Consider the following 21,547-nt stretch of genomic DNA (forward strand, 5'->3'; position numbering starts at 1 on the left):
AAGACCAAGGAACACACCAGGCAGGTTTGAGATACTGTTGTGGAGAAGTTTAAAGCCGGATTTGGATACAAAAAGATTTCCCAAGCTTTAAACATCCCAAGGAGCACTGTGCAAGCAATCATATTGAAATGGAAGGAGTATCAGACCACTGCAAATCTACCAAGACCCGGCCGTCCCTCTAAACTTTCATCTGGAACAAGGAGAAGACTGATCAGAGATGCAGCCAAGAGGCCCATGATCACTCTGGATGAACTGCAGAGATCTACAGCTGAGGTGGGAGAGTCTGTCCATAGGACAACAATCAGTCGTACACTGCACAAATCTGGTCTTTATGGAAGAGTGGCAAGAAGAAAGCCATTTCTCAAAGATATCCACTACTGTATATTTAAATAAACCAACCATCCCAATCATTTGAGGAAACTATGCTTTATACTTTTTATATTGCTAAAAAGTATAGTTCCCTCAATGATTGGGATGGCTGAAGATAAATCTATGGTGACCAAGGCCACCATTGGCCACCCCTTGGCTCTGTCATTGTCCTTGATGGTGGATAAAATCGCTCCCTCCACTCTTCAGGATCCATCACTCTGCGCTGCCTCGGGCAAGCAAAAAAATTAATAAACCTCTCTCTGTTCTTCTCCACAATGCAACTTCTACTCACTTGAATATCGTGTATCAAAAACATTAAGGTTTACTTTCATTCTCTGTTCAGTTCCAGTTCAGGAAAACACTCATCTCGTAAACGACAAACATTCACTGTTCAAATCCCAACATTAACATATGATTTCTTTATTATTTCATGTCAGTTTCAGGTTATTTCATTCAGTTCTAGTCTGTAGATCTAATACCCAGAGGGTTTTCATTTTCCACATTTTATAAAAAAAGAAATGTAAAAGTTTAATTAATTGTTTTGCCCTTAATGACTCTGAAAGATAGCTGCTACTCTGCACGATGAACCCCACCCAGTCGTTAGTAAAAGGGAAAACTGGAAGTCTTGTGTCAAGGCTTAAAGCGAAAGAAGTAGAGAGCTTATGTGGCCTGGAATGGGGTAAGAAATAGGATTTGAGTAAAGAGGTTTTACCTTCTTTCTTCTGCGTCCTATTCTTTTTGTTAAGGCTAACGAAAGTGGGATTAGTGTTGGGAGATTACTGCAAGCTCTACTAAGAAATTGTATTTAAGGAAATGCTTATTTACTGAAACGTTCGGAGCCATAGCAAGAAATTTGGATCTGATTTTCAATCTTCAGTGTGTCTCACTAACGTTATGAACGGCAGGGATTTTCACATTAATCCTTGTTTTTGAAATGACTCAACTTGTGAGTACAGTTTGAGAACTGCGCCGTTTTATTACACTTAACAACATGGTGGCAAGTGACAAAATAAATTTATGTGTGTGACAATTAAAACTTTGAAGCTGAAACAAAAACATTGATGAGTTTACAATAGGCACTACAGTCACTATGATGAAGAGACTCCTTTTTATACGCTCGTCAAAAGGCGGATGTATGATGGTATAGTCTCCATCCGCAAGTAAATGATAACTTGTCCCGCCCGTAACTTCTGATCCAGTCAAGATATTTTAACAAAACTTCGTGCATGTATGCATCATCACTAAATGGAGTGTCACTGCACTTTTCATCACCCCAGCTTCAAAGCCAAGGTCACAAATCAAGGTCAAATGTTATACCAGGGCTATGCTTGTGACAATTGCGGCTATACCCAGATATAAAGACCAATGAGAACAGAAACCAAGGCTCAGAATCAGTTTACAGTGTTTATGTACAAGATGAGATGTAAGCAATAAGCCAGGGGAGGGACTGGAACCCCGAGGAGCAGAGAGAAGATCAGAGTCTAGGATGTCAAGGGCGATAATGATATAGCAGTTCTCTCTTACGTTGGTGGTTGAGGTCAGACGTGGGGAGAGTAGACCCGAATGGTTCCAGGTAGAAGAGGTGCAGGTGAAAGGCAAGTGGTAGGAAGGCGTGGAGGCTGCTGATGAGGCACAGGGGAGCTTGAGATCCTCAGAGGAGATTTGAGGAACACAGAATATCAAAGGTAACTTGCTGGCGGCACGGTAAAAAGCACAAGTCATTAATATTTAGCTTGGACCACAAATAGAAGGCTCGAACAAGACTACCGTTGGCAGGTAACGCTCCAGCGCTGGATGAGTGTCTTCTGAGCCATCTTATGCTCAATTCAATTCAATTCAATTCAGTTTATTTATATAGTGCCAAGTCACAACATAAGTCATCTCAGGGCACTGAACAGAAACATTCATAAATCAAAACAATAATTTAACTCTATATATCTGAGGAGCAGACTGCTTGAGTTTAACTCCATCACATAACTCTCATCTTGAGCAAGCATGAAGGCGACAGTGGAAAGGAAAAACTCCGTCTTGAGGAAGAAACCGTTACTCCTCATGCTCATCAAGTCACAGGGTTACAGGTGTGGCTATCTAGAGTCTTACTGTGGGAGCAGGAGCTGGCAGAGCAAAACTCCCACAATGCTCGTCTGAACCATTGTATTCTGTATGTTTGTCGACAGCCATTAATGTGCCCTATGTGGTTTATGATGTTTCTGTGAATCTAGTTGGATGCTCAGAGACTGTGAGAAGTCATGATCAGGGATCAAATAAGATCCCTGGTGGTTAACCAAGTGTCATGTTGCTACATGACCTCTCAATCAGACCTATTGATCCGTCTCGCTATTAGCTGTCCAAACACACCCAGAGGTCAAATCAGTTCCGCGGGCCCTGATTGACTCCAGTGGACGGGAACGTGAGCAGAGCCTCAGAAAGGCCTCCACAAAAAGGACAAAGTGTTGTTTTTCTAGCTGTTAGTGGATTAGCTTGTACATACAGAATGTTGCAAATACACAAGTCAGTAGTCGAGCATCCTCACAGCACAGCCAAATGCTCTTTTAAAAAGTACAAAGTGCAGATGAAACCAACACCAGGGATTGATTTGAACTGAATCTGCTTCCCTTCAAAATCAAATGTTTGTAACTCTATAAATTTAATGGATGGTTTTGTGCAAAAGTGACGGTTTTTGAAGATCAGGCCAAACGAAATGTGATCTTTTTTACATGTTTATATAGAGAAACACAAAAACAGGAAAAATCTGAATTTACTGAGGTTTCACTTTAAGTTGGAATAAGAAAAGCTTGATCTTGACTAATTAGACCAGATGTCGACCTGTTTTTATCTTTAGCTGTAAATTGAGGTCATTTTGTCACAAACACCCAGTTTTACCAGTGATGCTGAACATATGTGTAGATTAAAAACTCCAATTATCCTTGTGTATAGAAGTTTGGGGGGGATTGAGTTCTCATGGTTGCATAGTTGAATTGTATCTTGAGTAAAATCTTTTTTTTTCACCAGTAAACTTTCTCAACCAAGAATTCTATGTTTAACTATTTTTTTCTTTAATCAATAATCGATTACTAAATGCATTGAACGAGCCAGTTAACTTACAGAACAAACAGGTGATGACCACTTTCATCTAGAAGTAAACACATTTTATTTACCTGCATTCCAGTAACAGCCATGGATGGGAAGAAGTAGAGGAAAAACTCATAAAAAAGATTAAATCATGTCATCTGGACAGTTTCTTTTTTCACTTCTCCCAAATAAAAAAAAAACTGTCCAGATGACAAGATTTAACCTTTTTTGTGATTTATTTATTTACCTGGATGACTGAGCTTACAAACCTTTTTTTAGTGGAAGGACTCTGCATCAAACCAAAAGTAAATGTTTTAAAGGTCTGCCTGCTTGGTTCATATCAGTTTTAGGAAAAGTTTTCTTGTTAGAATCATGGCAGCAGCTGAGAGCAACAGGAGGTGTCTGTACGGTAAGAAGTTATGTCACAAAATGCACACTCTGGACTGCCTTTATTAAAATAATTGAACTGGACACTTTTTGTTTGTTGTTATAGTAATTGTTTGTATTTTTATTTTATTTTTTTTTTACTCAAGAGACCATTTTTGGAGTTTATCAACTGTTTTGTTTGATACGTGACCTGCAGGACGCTGTTTATGGTTCAGATTGGCAAAAAGAAAGATGTTTTTGTTTTGTTTGATTTAAAAAAAATCATTCAGCATGTTTTTTTTTTTCTTCTTGTATCTTCTTCTATCACCTTCACACTGAGGAACTAAACCACAGAGCAGACAAATCATCACACCTCGAGGTTCTACCTCTTTTTTCAAACCGTGTTATTTGATCCTCCATTTCTGTTTGCATTGAGGTCATTTGACGATTCTTTCTGGTAAACATGCTAAATCTGTGTGTGTTAGTGTGTGTGTGTGTAGCAGCATGTATGTTGTCTGTGTGTGTGTGTGTGTGTTTGTCTCTGGGCTGGGCAGTGACACTCCTCTGCCACCAGCACTCTAATAGGGACAGACCAGGCAGCTCACTCTGGGCTGCTAATGCAGCTCACTGCCCCGGGCCATGGGCTAAGCTGGAGTACACTGCATGACACACACACACACACAGAGACACACACACATCTGATGGCAGACAGTAGATCCAACTCTGTGTCTTGGCGGCGAACAAATCAAAAATCAGGCGAAGGGTCGGGGGCTTTTTGCCACCAAATGTTTACTTAGTGACGTTGTTTCCGAGCTCCGAGTCGTGTTCAAGCTTTAGCGCATGGACAATTAGCGGTCCAGAAGTTGTGAGGACATCCTGCAACGTGTAGGCGTGCAGACCACAGAGGCGTGTGTCTCTACGGTTTATTGCGTGTATGTAGTTTGTCTCGCGGGACTCTCATTATCACTGCTGTCCCAGATGTCACGGAGCACATGAAATGCACGTCATGAATAATGGAGTCCTATTTCTACATCTCTGCCTATTTCTCTCCTCTCTCCCCCCCTCACCCTCTGTCCCTCGTAATCTTCGTGTCCTGCCTGTATGGGCGACGGTCCGTTTAGCTTGACGCAGCATCGTCAGCCTGTCCGGTTAGGTTGGCTTTATGAGGGAGGGCCGGGGTGTCTCTGCAGAGCTGCATTCACTTATATTTGCGTTAAAAGCATCTTTTCGCATGCAACCGGTTTTAAGTCTGTCCCTGGCGGTCCACAGGGCCCTCCACAGCATCCCCTCCCCCACTGTTGACTGTTTAAAGTCACGTCGAGCGAATTGGGACAGAGGGGCCAGTGGAGCAGAAGAGATGTGGTCCCATGGCAGTGGAAACTGGACCCTGCTCCCTCCATGCCTCCCCCCCACTTCTGTGCCCTCAACTTTTCCAGCATCCTCCACACTCGTACAGGGTGGAGATGATGGAGGCGGGGCAGGGGAGTGGTGATTGAGAGGTGAGGTAAGCAGTCAGAATTGGTTAGGAAGGAGGACAGCAGTCAGGATTAAGACAGTGAAGCGTGGCTTTTTAATGAAAACATGACCGAGCTGCAGCTTCCTCCAGCGTCCTCTTCTGAAAATGAACAAGTGACAAAGAGGCGAGTGAGGAAGAAGAGGGAGCCGAGCGCCGAGATTCAGACATTGCTCATGCTGCGTTAGACCTACCTGGCATATTGATTCACGCTCTGCCTGAACAGTTTGGTCGCCTTAACAAAGTCTCTTTCATGGAGGAGACGCAGCAGGGCGGCTCCTATTGGACGATGGGTTGTTGCACATCTCCAGAGCCAATAAAACCTGCTTTGAATGTGCTCTGAAAAATTTCTTCTTCCTCTCTTGTTTTCACAATCAAAATCATGATGTAATTATTTTATTTTCTCCTTTAACGCGTTCCTCTCCTGCAAAACTGGACTGCAGCCATTCCCCGACTCCGCGGCGCTAATTTTAACCTGCAGTTTATTAATTTTTCTGCCAGCAGGGAAATATTTTTAGTCCTATTTTAGGCTCGCTGGGTGTTTCTGTGTGTGCGTACGTGCCTAAAATGTCAGAATTTGCGGGTGCATATTCCAGCTCTGCAGAGAATATCTCCACAATACGCTGCGCTTTTTTTTTTTCTGTCTCTTTCGTCTCCGTTCGGTGACAGTCACAAGTCTTTGATCCGCTCCTCCTTCTCTCTGTCTCCTCGTATTTTTTCAGATTCTGCTCTGCAAGCTGCTGTAGGGAGTAAATGTTTGAAGTGGGGGGAAAACGAAGGGTTGATTTGATAAAATCACATTTTAAATACTTTGATTTTTAACTAAAACTTTACAGATGATCATAATCTGACTGCTGACTTCAAAGAGCAAACACAACTTTATATTTATGTGGATTTGCAGCCTTACATGAATCTCAGCAAGCTTTTAAATGCTCATGTTTACTCCTTTGAAGATTAAAATATACATGTGTAATTCACATTTTAGCTCAGCATTGTGATGCATAATAAATTACAAAATGCATTTCTCTTTCTTTTCTTAATTACCGTAATTTCCAGACTATAAGCTGATACTTTTTTCACACACTTTGTACCTTGTGGCTTATGTTGCGGCTAATTTATGACTTTTTTTTTTTGGACAGGCTAACGAGCTTCATGCATCCAAAACATTTAGCCTCGTCACACCCGGGCGCTCACAAAGCTGCCCAATACACGTCTCTCTTGGGGGATGGGTCCTTGTGACTCAGTGCGACTACCTGTATAAACACACGTAAAATTAATAAATAAATCTGACCAATGGAATTACAGAACAGGTCACAGTGGACTAATAAAACTTGGTCCCCACCCCCATTCTCTCCCCTTCTCTCCTTGTTGTACCCCGCTCCCTGGGGGCATGGTACATATTTAATTAAAAGTTTTAAAAAACTTTCTGTGTAAATATCTCATGTTACAACGTGGACACCCGTGGTTTATAGACAAGTGCGGCCTATATATGTATAAAAACTTTTTTATTTATATTTAGTGGGCACGACGTATATTCAGGTGCGCTCAATAGTCCGGAAATTACAGTAGTTGGACTTAATCGGTAAACGTGAGGTGCTTATAGGCGTCTTTCACCTTGGATGTAACAGTTTGTGCTTGTATTTAATCCTTGAAGTATTTTAAAACCAGTTTGGTTTGGTTGTCTCTGTATTACTATGAGTTTTTGTATTTTGGTTGCTTACTTTTGTTCTTGTCCCGCCATTGCCTTTGGATGTCCCTATAAGATCTGGTTTATTAAACACCACCTGTCATCTGTTAGTAATCAGCACACCTGTTGTCTGTTCCTATCTTCAGTTTTTCTCAGTCTTTCACAGAGTTCTCTGTTTATATTCATGTATTTTGCTGCTAATTTTTTTTTACCAGTTTTCCTGTTTAGCTTAGTTTTTATAGTAAAACCTGTTGCTGAGATGGAATCTGCCTCCTTTGTGGCTGCATTTGGGTCCAACAACTATTAATATTGACTGCTGACAGTCAGTGAGGAGTAAAACCTCTGACCTTTTGTTTTATCTCATTTTCTCCTTTTGCTTCCTGTTCTTCTTGTAAACTTGTAAACTTCTTTCTTCTTGTAAATTGCTTGCTTAGCTCTTTTGCTTCTTGAAAAGTAGAAGCTCTTAAAGATTTAGGAAAGGTGTACAGAAAGAACAGCCATTGGTCATAATCTGTGTTAGGTAAGATGAAGGCTGTAGGAACCTGGTTCTAGCGATCCAACAAAAGGAAATCAAAGGGTGTGAGTTAATGCTGGCAACCATTGAAAAGATCAGTGCACTTGTGCTGCGTCCCCAAACCTGGATGTAATGGTTTGGTTCATATGACAGTCAAGGTTGTGAAACTTAGAAGTGGGAATCTTTAAGAGGCTGTCACACAGTGACGTATAGCATCAGCGTACGCCAACAAATGAAAAAAATGACAAGCACGCATGTAAGTTGCATAAGTTAGGTGTAAATTTTGACTAAGTTACCAGCACACTGATATATGGTGACATAAGTTGTCATACGTGTCGCTGATGTTAGGTATAAGTTACAGGTATGCATCAGGCAAGTTATGCACAAGTTCACACACGTTACATGTAAGTTACTCAAAAGTCAACAAACATCGCCACTGATGGAAACACGAGAGCAACATTGGCCATCATCATCTGAGTGGTAGTCAGTGGCAGGAGAGGGGTGGGAAGATAAGAATGAAGTTTGATTGAGTCGACCCTGGTCCCTTGCTTTGTGGTTCCTTCCAAGGCACGTCAATGCAAAATTAATGACTGGTGGTGCAGAGTGCTGCTCGTTTATATCTGATGTCATGTGACCATTGCACTACGCTCCATGCTCTGCGTAGCTTTGGCATAACTACACTGACGTTGATCATAAGCTCTGCACAAGTCAAAATCACTTGTGCTGTGTACGTTATGTATCTGAAAGGGACAGGTACTTGTATGTTAAACATTTGTTCAACTCGTTAGCAGTACGGTATGTCTACGTCCCAAAGAGGCTCCAGTAATTTTTTTTAAAATTCCATCTTCAGCGTATGCCAGTGCGTTGGACACGATTTTCATACTTCTGTATTGTGTAACAGGGCTTTTCAATTCAATTCAATTCAATTCAAAAATACTTTATTAATCCCAGAGGGAAATTAAATGTTGTTGTAGCTCATTTTCTTTGTTTCATAAAAGAGTTGTTCTAGATGTTGATGGTTGTGGGCGGGAAGGATCTCTTGTGATGGTCCGTCTTATAGCAGATCTGAAAAAACTGGCCACAGATGTTGATCCGTTTACTTGCACTTGGTTGGCCTCCTGGGCTTCAGGATCACCTGAATGTTGGGCAGAAATCCTCCCAGGGCAATGGCCACTCTTCTCAGCAGCTTGTTGAGCTCCTCATCGCTGCGGACAGCCAACTGTAGGTGCTGATGGACGATCCTGTCCTTCTGCTGTCATGAGCCGTGTTTCTTGCTAGTTCCAGGATCTCAGTGGTCAGGCACTCGAGCACAGCTGGCAGGTAGATGAAAATTCGTCCACAGAACATCCTTTTCAACTCATTTGAAATTTAGGGCTGTAGTTGAGATATTACTTGAGCTTTTGAGATATTAAACAGCTACTGTTGATTGTAGAAACTGCCTTGTTGCCATGGTTACGCATCATAACAAATGTCCAAAACTAAAAAAGTTTCAGTAAAAATCCTTCCAGCTGCACAGCATCCGATACCAGAGGAAACAATCATCCAAAAAAATGTGATTTACATCCAGAGAAAGAGGAATTAAAGTTTCCAAAAGCAAAATCTCAGAATGAAAGTAACAGAGCTGCTCCAACATGCAGCCACCTTGAGCGGCGCAATTCTAGAACAATTCTAGAACCTTTTCGACCCCTCACATTGATTTGATTACATTTCGGATGGGCTGCAAAGTCAAACGATTATTGAGCAAAGAACTCGTCATACCTAAATGAAACAAAATACTTTGCTCTGCAGGATAAACCAGTTTTCATTCAAACAAGATAAATGAACAAAAATGGAGCAAAAGTGCTGGAAATGGTGTTCTAAGACTCTGATGAGGTGGACGTCCATGAAGCACATATTAAAGCAATTGTACTTGCTTTCTTCAGTGTTTACAGTGTTTTGGTCCTGTTGTAGTGTAGAACCACGAAGATTTGATGATGTTGTTAGTAAATCTTTAGTAAGCTAAAGGTAATAGTTCACTGAGCTGCAACTATTAGAGACTAGACAAATCCAAAGTGTGACAAATTAGCACATTTTTCTTTGCAGTCTCACTGTATTATGATTATTTGCAACCAAGTGACCAGCGAGTTGCTTCGCTGTGTTTTGCAGAGCCTATTTTGACTTGAAGAGCCGTGTTCTAGTCCATGTACTCTTGCCCTCTGTACTCCGGTGAAGACAGACGTGTTTCCTGGCGCTCCATACCTCTCCCGCTTCCCTGCTTGCATTCTTTCGTCCTGTGAACCCTTAAAAAGCCTCTTTTTTTCTGCATACCTCGTAATTGGAAGAATCAGCTGGTCTCTCAACAAAATAGATCAACTTCTCCCGACAGGAGTCAGGGTAAGAAGGACCCTCTTACCTCGACGGAAACAAATTGGATTCATGATGACAACTAGATTCTACTGTTTGGGTTGGTGAAATCTTGGATTGTCTACAAATTCGTGTGGATGTGTCGAAGCTCGACAGTGCTCAGACTGAATTTGGAGAGCTGCTGCAGGGAGCTGGAGCAGGCTAGGACTGTGAACTCACTGGCAGCATTCATGAATGGTGGGAATAATCTTGGAGAAGCTGTGAGCTCGACTTTTTGGCGTAAAGAATTAATTCGGCTGTTTTGGAGTTTCCATCAGAGAATATATACCAGCGAGATTTTAAAAAGGCAGAAACAACAATTCACGAGTTCTGCCTGACCCAAATTGTGGCCTTGACGCCGGACTTATCTCAACTCCTCCTGGAATGTTTTGAAAACAACAAAGATGCTTTGATTGTCTCCTCACCCCTCCCTTCCCCAAGGCCGTGGACATGTAACAGAACTTCAACTGAGCTGAAGATGAACGTCACCTCTTATCTGGACAAGGGCTGAGAGGGGTTGGCTCTGGACTATGCTACGACTTTCCCTTAAAAATTCAACGTCTTCACCGGCCTATATGTATATATATAACGTCTGTTTATGTTGCTTTGCTGTGGTAGGTTTTTTTGATGCCTCAAATCATGCCCTGTCTAGGACACGGCGTGAGAGATCTTTTTTTTTATACCGTCTCTCCTCATGTTTTTTCTTTCCTTTTCTAACCACTGTTTATGTTTGTCCAAACAGGTCTCACTTGTAAATGAGTCTTCGAGGCTCAATGTGATTTATCTGTTTAAATAAAGGTTGAATTAATTTGTTATCCACCTCTGTCCACATTCGGCGTCCCCCATGTTTGTGATTGAATCTACTGGAACACACTTTTGAAATTAAGATAGGCAGATTTAGACCCGTTTTTGAATAAATATTATTTATTGAGAACCTTTATGAATATTTAAAGACATTCTAGAGTTTCACACAAATACCTTTTGCCAAGTAGTCACCAGCGATCGCAGCCTGGTGTGATGCTAGCTTTAGCAGAGGAGGCAACAGCCGTCAGGTTTTTTACCCTTGACTTGAACATGTACAAGACTTGCGTACCGTGTGGCTCCTGTCACCATCATGTCCCTTTAGTTTCACAGAAGGCATTCAGACACTGGCTTTCAATGCAGAAAATACGGTACTTGTAATTCTCTGTCGTGTCTCTGTTGTGTGCATGCCAGTGGTGATTTTAGCCTCTTTTTGGAGGTGCTCAAGCACCCATCAATTTTAACTCAGCACCACTGAAAAATAAAGAAACCATCATTAGGATTTTGTAAGAAAACTCAGTTCTCAATCCTTAGATTCACCAAAATATTGAATAATTTTTGAATAAATATGGAAGAAATGACGACACTCAAACAGGCCAGTAAAATCTATGATATTTTTTGCTCGAGTCGGATCCTCAATGCCACCTGTCAATCAGTCCAGCAGGCTTGTCAGCAACTGACCAATCAGAGACCTCAATTTGTCCTGAAGTGAATGCCCCTTACCTGCAAGAGCTGCACCCCTTTGCCTCTGACAACATTGTCAGGGTTTTGCATTACGAACGCTTTGCAGTCAGAGGGATTTCGTAAACAATGTCAGTGGAGAACATGTAATTCACACACGTGTTACCCTGAGCGTTTAGAGGGTGGAATACAGTTTATTCCATTTCCCAAACCTAAACTGAGTCTGGAAAAATGCAAAAGATGGATAAAGCTCTGCAGCCAACCTCACGATACAACCGTGACAAACAGGAAGTACTGCATGTTCATCTGTATGAAGGTAACTGCAAGTGAATCCTCCATTATTTGTCATAATTACATTTTATGCTTAATGGTTAAATTAAAGGTTAATGCTTAAAGCTAGTTGTGCTTTGTTTTGTGTGTTTTATAAGTTTATTATTTGTTTGCTATGATCCTTTAAAAGTCCTATTTGTGAGTGACTTCCTCATTTATGGTTCTACCACCCTGAGCACGTCCGATCTTGTCTGATCTCGGAAGCTAAGCACGGTCGGGCCTGGGCAGTACTTGGATGAGAGACCGCCTGGGAATGCCAGGTGCCATAAGTTTTTATACTTCTCACAAACCACACCATGGACTCCGTTGTTCAAGCCAAAAGCCATTGTGAGTACTGGGGGCAAATCACCCCAAAAGGTTAGATCCTAGAATTGCCCCTGGTGCACTCCTTAAACCGTTCAGTAGTTCTGCCTTTTACGTTCCTCATGATGGTTTCAACATTAAATAATCAATCAATAATTAGATCATAACCCCATTTAAAACAAGCACGTCAGATACGTTTGGTTGTAGAAAACCACTCGTTTTAGTTTTCAGTCTGCACTCTATAAAAGGTTGAGCGCTAAAGAACCGTCTTCAAAACCAAAAACTGTGCCGTTCTACATGCGCACAAAATTTTCCGCTGCCTTTGAATTTTCATGTGAGTCAAAGGTTGTAGTTTCTGGCTCAATACATACTGTATATATTTTCATTTAAATTACAGAAATTTGGGGGCCAGCTTTGCTGCAAACTACAAAGGTCATGCTGTTGCCGTCAGCCTCGGCGGTTGTAGAGCACGACGGGATTTATTAATTAGTGAAAGTACACTACAATCTTAACACGATGGCAGTAAAGAAGGCCCTAGCAACAGGGAGAGGATGAAGAAAGAGTTAGAGTTGGAGGGGGAGGGGGGGAGATGCAGAACATCAATAAATAATGGCCCCGCTGAGGAGGTGGAAATATGGGCCTCGTTATCTTTGCACTGACGCCTTCATTTGCATGTGAGAAAATGAGGCTGCTAACACACACACACACTCCTGGACCAACATCAGCTACAGTATATGTTCTATTTATAGACAATGTCATACTTTTAGTGTTTTTATTCTCGTGCACATATTTACTTTGCAATATTTTCCCCATTTCCTTTATCTGTTTTTGGAATTGATTCTAGCTGCAGATCAGTTTCGTGACTACAAGGCTGCCGTTTTGTTGAATAAAAAAAAATAAACATTTTATTACTCTGAGATGTTTTGTGGGAACATTCAGGGAGAACATCTGACCAGTTTACTGACACAGTGCTACAGACGCTTATGAACTTTGTTTTAATGGATTTTAAGATGTGATCTGTATCTGACTTTATTTGTTTAAAATAGTCATGAAATTTGAGAACCTAGATTTAATTTCAAGATATTCATCCAGTGTGTGAACCATAGATTTGATCAAAAGACGCAAATTAGTTGTGAAAATGAAATTCTAAATTATTTTAATTAAAAACCATATAAATCGTTTCCTTATTAAATAGCTTGAAGTTGTAAAATAAATTATTTTTTCTACTTTATTCGAGGCTTTTTTTAATCATTGAAACAAAGTACAACAAACCTGATTTTCTGGTTTAGTTGCACAAAAAGATGGAAGTGGTTCCCATCTGGACCACATCTGCTCAAATGAATTATGGACATTTTGCACCATTTTTATTTATTTATTTATTTATTTTTAATTAAATGTGTCTCTTTGAAGCTGAACAATCTCCCAAAAATATCCAGTCCATCAGAAGCTTCTTTGAATGCTTTTAATTGTTTGGGTTTTGCAGTTCTGGTAAATGTAAATCTGTTATGAAAAAAATAGTTTCAAACTAGAAAATGTGTTGATTTCAATTTTAGCCTTCCTTTTGAGATCACTCAGTGTTTATATTCATTCATTCATTCAACCTTTATTTAAACAGGTAAGTCCCACTGAGCCACGAGGACTCATTTACAAGAGAGACCTGGATTTTAACAAAGAGTGATGACAACAGTGAATAACAGCGACAACAATAGACAATCATAAAGTACGCATACAAATTTGTTGTTTTTTTTAAACAAATGAAAATAAAATGGTAATTAAAAGGATAATTAAAGGACAAAGTAGCCAAAAAAAAGCTAGGTTGTAAAGCGATGTAGAAAACTGAAAACAGGAACATGTCTGTTCCAGGAAACAGGAGTGGCGTAGGAGAAGGCCCTTTTGCCCAGTTCAGTTTTCACTGAGGGGACACTGCAGGTAATAATGTCCTGAGAGCGCACGCTGTAGCTGCACTCACACAGAGACATGTAGGAGGAGGTGTTTCATAGGCGTTTCATGTATATACAGTTATTGTATATATACTGGTATATATTTTTCTTTTTGTCCAGCGCTAAAGGCAATAAGGTTAGTGCATGTGTTCCTTTGTATGTCTGTTAGCAAAATATATTGTGACCCGCTTGATGGATTTCAAATAAACTTTCAGGAAGTAATCAATAAAGGTTGAATGAATGAACGAATGACGGGATGTACAGCCTCTATTAAAAGTATTCACCCGCTTTAATATTTTATGCTTTTACTGTTGTTACAGTTGATATAAATTAACCTTAACCTCCTAAGACCTGAACTCTTGCATGACAAGGAGGTTAACAAAAAGGGAAAAAAAGCATCTTCGACATGAAAATGAGCTTGACTGTAAATATTACCTCCTTAAAGTGACTGTCCTACTTCAACTCAGAGAAAAGATTACTCAAAAGTAAAAGTAAGGAGATGGATACAGAAGCATCATCAAGGCCCTAAAGATCACAGTAGTTCTATGAACTCCATCATCAAGAAACAGAAGGAATATGGGACATGTGTAAATCTACCAAGAGCAGGCTGCCCTCACAAACTAGTGATTGTATGGGAAGGAGAATAGTGAGAGAGGAGACACAGGTGAGCATTCTGACTCTGAGCACTCTGAAGGAGTTATCAGCATCAGCAGGTGAGAGGAGAGAGACTGAGCATACAGCAACTGTTGCCGGAGTTCTTCATCAGTCTAAATTTCATGGCAGAGGCTAAGAGAAAGTCACTGTTGATGAAAACCCATATTAGATCTCCACTAGTCTCTGAACAATGTAGACAAACTAAAGACAAATACAATTTACAACTTTTACTGAAAAATATTGAAACACAGTTCTTCTGTTTCTCATTACCCAGCCAAGTCAATATGAATAAAGGCTGAAGGAGCGCAGTGATTTACTATTTAATATTTTACTCTGTCTGCCACTCCGCTTAGAAAATGGGAGCAAACGTCGGAGTAGAAGAAGAAAAGACGGACGGTGTGAGAAAACACGAGGAGTGGACTCAGTTATGGTCAGAGGGCGCGTGTTGTGTAATCAGCGTTGTTTCAGAGCTCGCAGACGGGATAAATTGGGTCCTCTGCAGAGGACGGAGGCAAAACGTGTGGCTCTGACAGATCCCGCTGACTCCCCCACCCCTCTACACTCCCAGTTTCTCTCTCCCTGCCTGTGTCAGAGTGTTGTGACAGGCATGTCTTCGGTGTTGTGGGAGTAGCAGACTTAAAGTGCTCATTATCCTGTAAGGCTTCATTCTGGGGGGGCAAACAAAAGCTGCTGTAAAATTGTAGCCTATGCCTCCTCTCGGGTTATGCAGCACATTTGACGCAAACGTGCACAGTCTATAACTGCTACCTTCAAGCGTGCACGCTCAACCTTCCTGACTGACCAAGGCAGGAATTTTAGATCAAATTTTGAGGCAGTTGAACATAGGCCTGTCACGATAACAAATTTTGCTAGATGATTAATTGTCTCGGAAATTATCGCGATAAACGATAATATTGTTTGAAATTTGACAATAATTATTGTTAAAGTTAAGAAGTGTTGATTCATTTTTATGTGTAGTACTTTTTTTGACCACCAGATGGCAGTATAAGATTGTTTGAACCGAAGGATGGATAGTGAGGCAGCGAGCAGCGTGTCTTTTTAAGAAAAATGGGAGGGAGGCCTCTTGACTTGACGTGGCGTGGGCTTCTCTCTTTCCTTTTTCGGTTCTCAAAATGGCAGATGCTCGGTGTGTTTTGAGCTCTTAAGCATAGCATTTTTCACACAAAGCTTTTAATAAAAAAAATCAGTAAACAAGTTCTCAGCTTCTTTTTGCAGAGAAAATTTTTTTTACATGAAGGCACGGGTTTCAACTTTGAATTATAGAGCTTTGACAAGACTGAGGTTTTTTCCAGAGGTCGGCCTGTTAGCTTAGCTCATAGCTTAGCTTCTCAGCTTAGCTGCTTTTAACGATCCAAAAATGTGATTTTGGATGGTTAAAACTGATTTTTTTAAGCAAAAAGAGAAAGGGAGGGGTCAGTGAAGAGCACCGGAGTTGAGCTTTTTATCATCCAATGTCTTCAGTAGAAAGAGAGAGACATGAAGAAACAATAAAGCCGATAAATGAAAATGAGGTCGATAATTTTCATTTGTCATGTGATTAATTGATTTATTGTTTATCGCAACAGGCCTAGTTGGACACATTTTACCTGCTAACCTGCAGTTTAGATGCCAAACAACAAATGTGATAAATTAATCATTTATAACCTGAGAAGATTTAGTTTTTTTAGCATGGCTGGTAATTCAAAATATGCCTTGCTAAACCTGATAAATATAGGTGTTTATACCGGTGATTCCATGTGTTTACCTTTATGGGATTTTTACTAATTAACACATGAGATGTCTTGAATTGATGGAAAGTATAAAACTTTCATGTTTTTTAATGTTTCTTTCAACAAGAAACATAATGTTGGTGTTTTGTGTCAGGAGTATATGACAAGAGCAACGTTCCTCTAAACTTAAGTAAATGAAGGCCTAGCATTCCTTAGAGAAATGCATTTTATTGAAATCTGTGGCTCATGAGATATTTTACTAACAGACAGATTTAACTCCAAATAAAGCTGATGTGCAATCTGTGAGCATTCAGAATACGTGTTAGGGATCAGTCCCGCTATGACCACACCAAAATTCAGGTCAATATTTGTAAAATTGGCTGAGTTACATCCATTTTTGTGTTTTAAAGTCAGTTGACTGTGGCAGCCATCTTGAATCAGGTTAGCTGCAAACAATGATCAGTTGTAGATGTACATCTGATGATTATTTCCTGTTAGTTTTATTCATCCAGCGATTCATGAAATATTTTGGTCTCAGAAACACACACAGACATGGGCAAAAACATGTCCAACTTTTGTCTTTCAGCAGTGAGCAACCAAAAGAGCTAATAAAAAATGTCCAAAATGTTCTGAGTAATGCAAAATGTCTCATAATAAAGTAGAGTTTTGGGCTTTGCAAGACACTATTAATTTGAAGGGAAGTATTGGATGAAGTCACTACATGAAGACTGAACCAGCTTTAAAACTACAAATATGGAGGCTCATAACAAAAGCTGGACAAATAGATACATTTGAACAGTTTTAAGGTCATTTAGATAGACGTATCAGTGTGTGTATTTGTAGATGGTCTGTCTGTTGTGTGGAGGAAGTGACCGATGGGTGTCCTCCAGGTCCTGATGGAGAACCAGGTTTTAGTTGTCAGCGTCATTAGGCAGGAAGTGATCAGACAGCTATTTGTCTTCAGCACAACATACTTGTGCAGTAAGCACGAAGTGATTGTGCCAGAGTGTGAGAGCGAGAAGGAAGGTGAAAGTCATTTTACAGGATGATTGTGATTATCACTACTTCCTCTTTGGGTAAATAATTGTTGGTCTCTGCTGAATGTGTGTTCCTCAGGTAACCGGTTCTCCCTGACCTCCTTTGGGGCTCTTTACATCTCAGATGTTCAGAAGGAGGACGGCCTGTCCACATACCGCTGCATCACCAAGCATAAGTACAGCGGTGAGACGCGGCAAAGCAACGGGGCCCGACTGTCAGTCATGGGTGAGCTGCTACATGTTGTTTGTTTACTTTTGTTTATTTTTTGTTTGTTTGTTTTATTATATGAACCCTGAGTCAGCATTCAAACTGTTGTAACTTTTTTAATTGTTTTAAGATGTTTGTTGCAATTTAACAACTTCTGCACCTTTTGTGCTATTTTAGCTGTTTAAAAATGTTCTTATAAAAAATATGCTTCAGCAAATTAGTTCTATTTTTTATTGTTTTGCTGCTTTTTAGATATCATTCTGCTACTTTTAGCATTTAGCTCGACATTTCCTACCTTGAGCTACAGTTTTGCTATTATTAGCTATAAGCTAAACTCACTATGTTTAGCTTTTAAGTAGTGTTTTCTATTATAAACTAGCATTTTGCTATGTCTGGCTTTTAGCAACCATAATATTTTACTTTTTTATTTTTAGTTAGCTTTTTTGCTACTTTAACTTTTAGTCACTCTTGTTACTTTTAGCTAGCCTTTTGTTGCTTTTAGCTAATGTTTTTCTAGTCTTCGTTTTAGCTAGCCTATTACTACTTTTAGCTGTTAGTTAGTGCTTTGCCACTTTTGACGAAAGTTTTTTATTCTTTAGCTAGTATTTTGCTCCTTTTAGCTGGCTGTTTGTTATTTCTGAGAACATTTGCTACTTTTAGCTTTTAGCTACCCTACTGCTACAAGCTGCTACTAGATGGTGTTTTTCTGTTTAGTTAGCTTTTTGTTGCTTTTAGCAAGTGTTTTTGCTAGTTTTAGTTTTTAGCTACACTTTTGCTATTTTTAGCTTTTAGTTAGTGTTTTGCTACATTCAAAAGGAATTTTGTTTATTTTATCTTTTAGCTAGCGTCTTGCTTCTTCTAGCTGTTTTTTGTTACTTTTTTAGAGCATTTTGTTACTTTTAGCTTTTCTTTTGCCACTTTTTAATCTCTTAGCTAGAGGTTTAGCAACTTTTAACTTCTACCTACTATTTTCCGACATTTTCCTTGCAATCTTCTACATTCTACATTGTAGCTAGTGTTTTGTTACTTTTAGATTTTAGCTAGTTTTCTGCTTCTTTTAGCCTTAAAAACTTTCAGTGTTCATTTTGTTTTTAACTCTGTATAATCATTTGAACCTATCTCCACCCTCAGACCCCAGCGAGTCCTCGCCCACCATCTTGGACAGTTTCCAAGCAGGGGAGGTGTACGCCGGCCAGAGCATTGAGCTCCCCTGTGCGGCGGGCGGATACCCGAGCCCCACCGTGCGCTGGCTGAAGGACGGTCGGCCGCTGCCCTCGGACGCTCGCTGGACACGGCGCCTGACGGGATTGACCATCAGCGACCTGAGGCAGGAGGACAGCGGCAGCTACGCCTGCGAGGTCACTAACAGCTTTGGCTCAAAGGAGGTGTCTGGACAGCTTCACATTATCGGTGTGTGAGCCCCCCCCCCCCCCCCCCCCCCCACACACACACACACACACACCTTGACAAATAACCTGACAGCCTCTCCCAGCTGTTCTCTGAATGAATCAACCTGGCAGAGGAACACACACTTCTAGGCTTGGCTGTTTTCCGTTTTGAGGCACGCATGTCAAGCTGGTCACACTTCAGGCGCGTGTGCAACAAATGTGTGTGAGCTGTTTGATGCCCCATCACATCAGACCTCAAAAAGAGAGACAGGGGCAGTAAATCGCAATGTCTGACTCCATAACACAGCTGCCAGCGCCGCTCACCGTCAAAGCGAAGGAGGGTGAGGAAGGTGGAACCGAAGACGAGGGGTCACACAAGGGACAATCAGACACCCAGACGGCGTTGGAACGAGATTATCGGCCACATAATAACAAGATAATAAGAGCAGCCGAGATAAACGCCCTCGATGTGAGGTATACAACGAACCAAAGGCAGAGAGGCAAGACGGAGGGAGAGGATAGAGAGGCAGCGAGCTTTGCCAGTGGGCACATCATGGCAGCACACTCTGTGACTCTGACAGGGTGGGGGGGTGGGGGGTGGGGGTTTGAGATGCAGCAATGCCCCCCAGCATACACCACCAGCTGCCTTATTGCTCACTGACATTTGCACACACACATGTACTGTCTTTATCACACAGACACACTTACAAACACACTAGCGGACAGAGATGTGAAGCGATATCTCCAGCTGTTTTTTAATGAGTGTGTCCAGCTAATGGAGTCACCGCTGCTGATTGGTGCACGAAAACATCTACTGTACACTCAGATCAGTCCTTCGTGATGGTTTTAGACTTACTAAACCAATATCAGCCTAGCTTTTATTTTTACATCAGCCCCGCAAAAAAATTGCTGTTTCATTAACAATCTATTCAAAATTTAAATAAAAAAAAAATCACTGTTACAATTGGGATTTGACATATAAAATGGATTTTATTTTACAGCTGACGTAAGGTTATTTGAAACATTTTAAAACCTAATCATAGAACAGTGGTCATCAAGTAGTGGCCCCCGGGCTAAATCTGGCTGTGAGCTCAGTCAGTCTGGCCCAAAGTCTGAAAATAATTACGAACAGCCAATCAGAGCGCACTCTTGCAGCTTGGGATTAGGACCAGTTCTGGTGCTAACGGTGCTAAAAGGAGATGCAACTGAGAGACAGGAAGTGGTACGGCTAGTTAGCTTGAAAGGAGGTGATTAGGCTTAAAAGACAGAATTTGAGCCACATGGGACAGATTTGTTTTCCCAGGAAATCCAGGTGCCATTTTGACAGAGCTTCTATAAAATTTCCACTTACTGACAAAACTTGGTCAAATTTTGTCCTAGAATATTATGATATAATTCTATATTTAGAAGATTGGAATAGAAATACATAACCTTTATTGGCCTTCATTGGGGAAATTCAGGTGTACCAGTAGCAAAGTTACAGGTAAGCCAAACAATTCACACAAAGGTAGAAAATATAAAAAATATGAAATGAACGAGACAGTAAGGGCATATTTACAGCATAAGGAAAAAATACAGTGCCGTTATTAAAAATAGCATAGATGTGATGGTTAAGATGGCAGGAACTGAGATCACTAAACCAGTTTATTTTAAATTCTAGTTTGGCTCTTTAGGAGATATTATGGAAGACCAATGCATTAGAAAACACGTTTAGCATTTTGTTCTGCACTTGTGCTGACATGCTCAGATGTGCATGCTGACCTTGTGTGTGTGTAATTCTCTCAGATCCACTGCGGGTCACCTTGTCTCCGAAGAATCTGAAAACGGGCATCAGCAGCACGCTGTTCTTCACCTGCACCGTGGAGGGCTCTCCTGAATACATCATCACCTGGTACAGGAACACGGAGCCCATTGTGTCTGATCAGCACATCTCCATTCAGGGCCAACACAATGACACCCTGCAGATCACTGCAGCGCAGAAGTTCCACTCTGGGGCCTACCAGTGCTTCGCTTCCCGGAAGGGCCACACTGCTCAGGACTTTTCCATTATTTTATTAGAGGGTACGTGGACCGAGACTGCTCAGCAAGCATTAGCTCTATAAAAGACAAAATCCACAAATTAATTTTGTTTTAATCAAAGTTTCCTTCTGTTCCCTCTCAGATGGTACTCCTCGAATCGTGTCTTCCTTCAGCGAGCGGGTGGTGAACCCCGGCGAGCCTTTCTCCCTCATGTGTGCTGCAAAAGGAGCTCCGCCCCCTTCCATCACCTGGACGCTGGATGACGAGCCCGTCGTACGGGACTCCACCTACAAGACCAGCCAGTACACTCTGTTGGACGGCCTCACCGTGTCTCACGTTAACGTCAGCAGTCCGCTCATTCGAGACGGGGGAGTGTATCGTTGCGTCGCACGCAACTCGGCCGGTAGCGCCGAGTACCAAGCGCGCATAAACGTAAGAGGTGCCTGTCTGCTTTTCAATATAAATGCACTCTACACCTGCTCAATTCAAACATTCAGGGCTTAGTGATCTATCTATCTATCTATCTATCTATCTATCTATCTATCTATCTATC

The 21,547-nt window shown here is 41.0% G+C and overlaps 1 protein-coding gene and 1 pseudogene across 1 annotated transcript in view; both read left to right on the plus strand.

The window, feature by feature from the left end:
* LOC119420289 (Down syndrome cell adhesion molecule-like protein 1 homolog) overlaps positions 1–21,547 on the plus strand; it is an 83,762-nt gene that overhangs the window by 17,711 nt on the left and 44,504 nt on the right. Inside the window, exons 3-6 of the mRNA XM_037687677.1 lie at positions 17,459–17,605; positions 18,719–18,997; positions 20,761–21,036; positions 21,137–21,433. Coding sequence (XP_037543605.1) covers positions 17,459–17,605; positions 18,719–18,997; positions 20,761–21,036; positions 21,137–21,433 — 999 coding nt within the window. The remainder of the gene's footprint in view (positions 1–17,458; positions 17,606–18,718; positions 18,998–20,760; positions 21,037–21,136; positions 21,434–21,547) is intronic.
* Positions 11,869–11,987, plus strand: LOC119420918 (annotated as a pseudogene).

This window comes from Nematolebias whitei, chromosome 14 (assembly GCF_014905685.2).
Source record: "Nematolebias whitei isolate Nwh7 chromosome 14, NemWhi1, whole genome shotgun sequence".
In the NCBI taxonomy this organism is placed as follows: domain Eukaryota; kingdom Metazoa; phylum Chordata; class Actinopteri; order Cyprinodontiformes; family Rivulidae; genus Nematolebias; species Nematolebias whitei.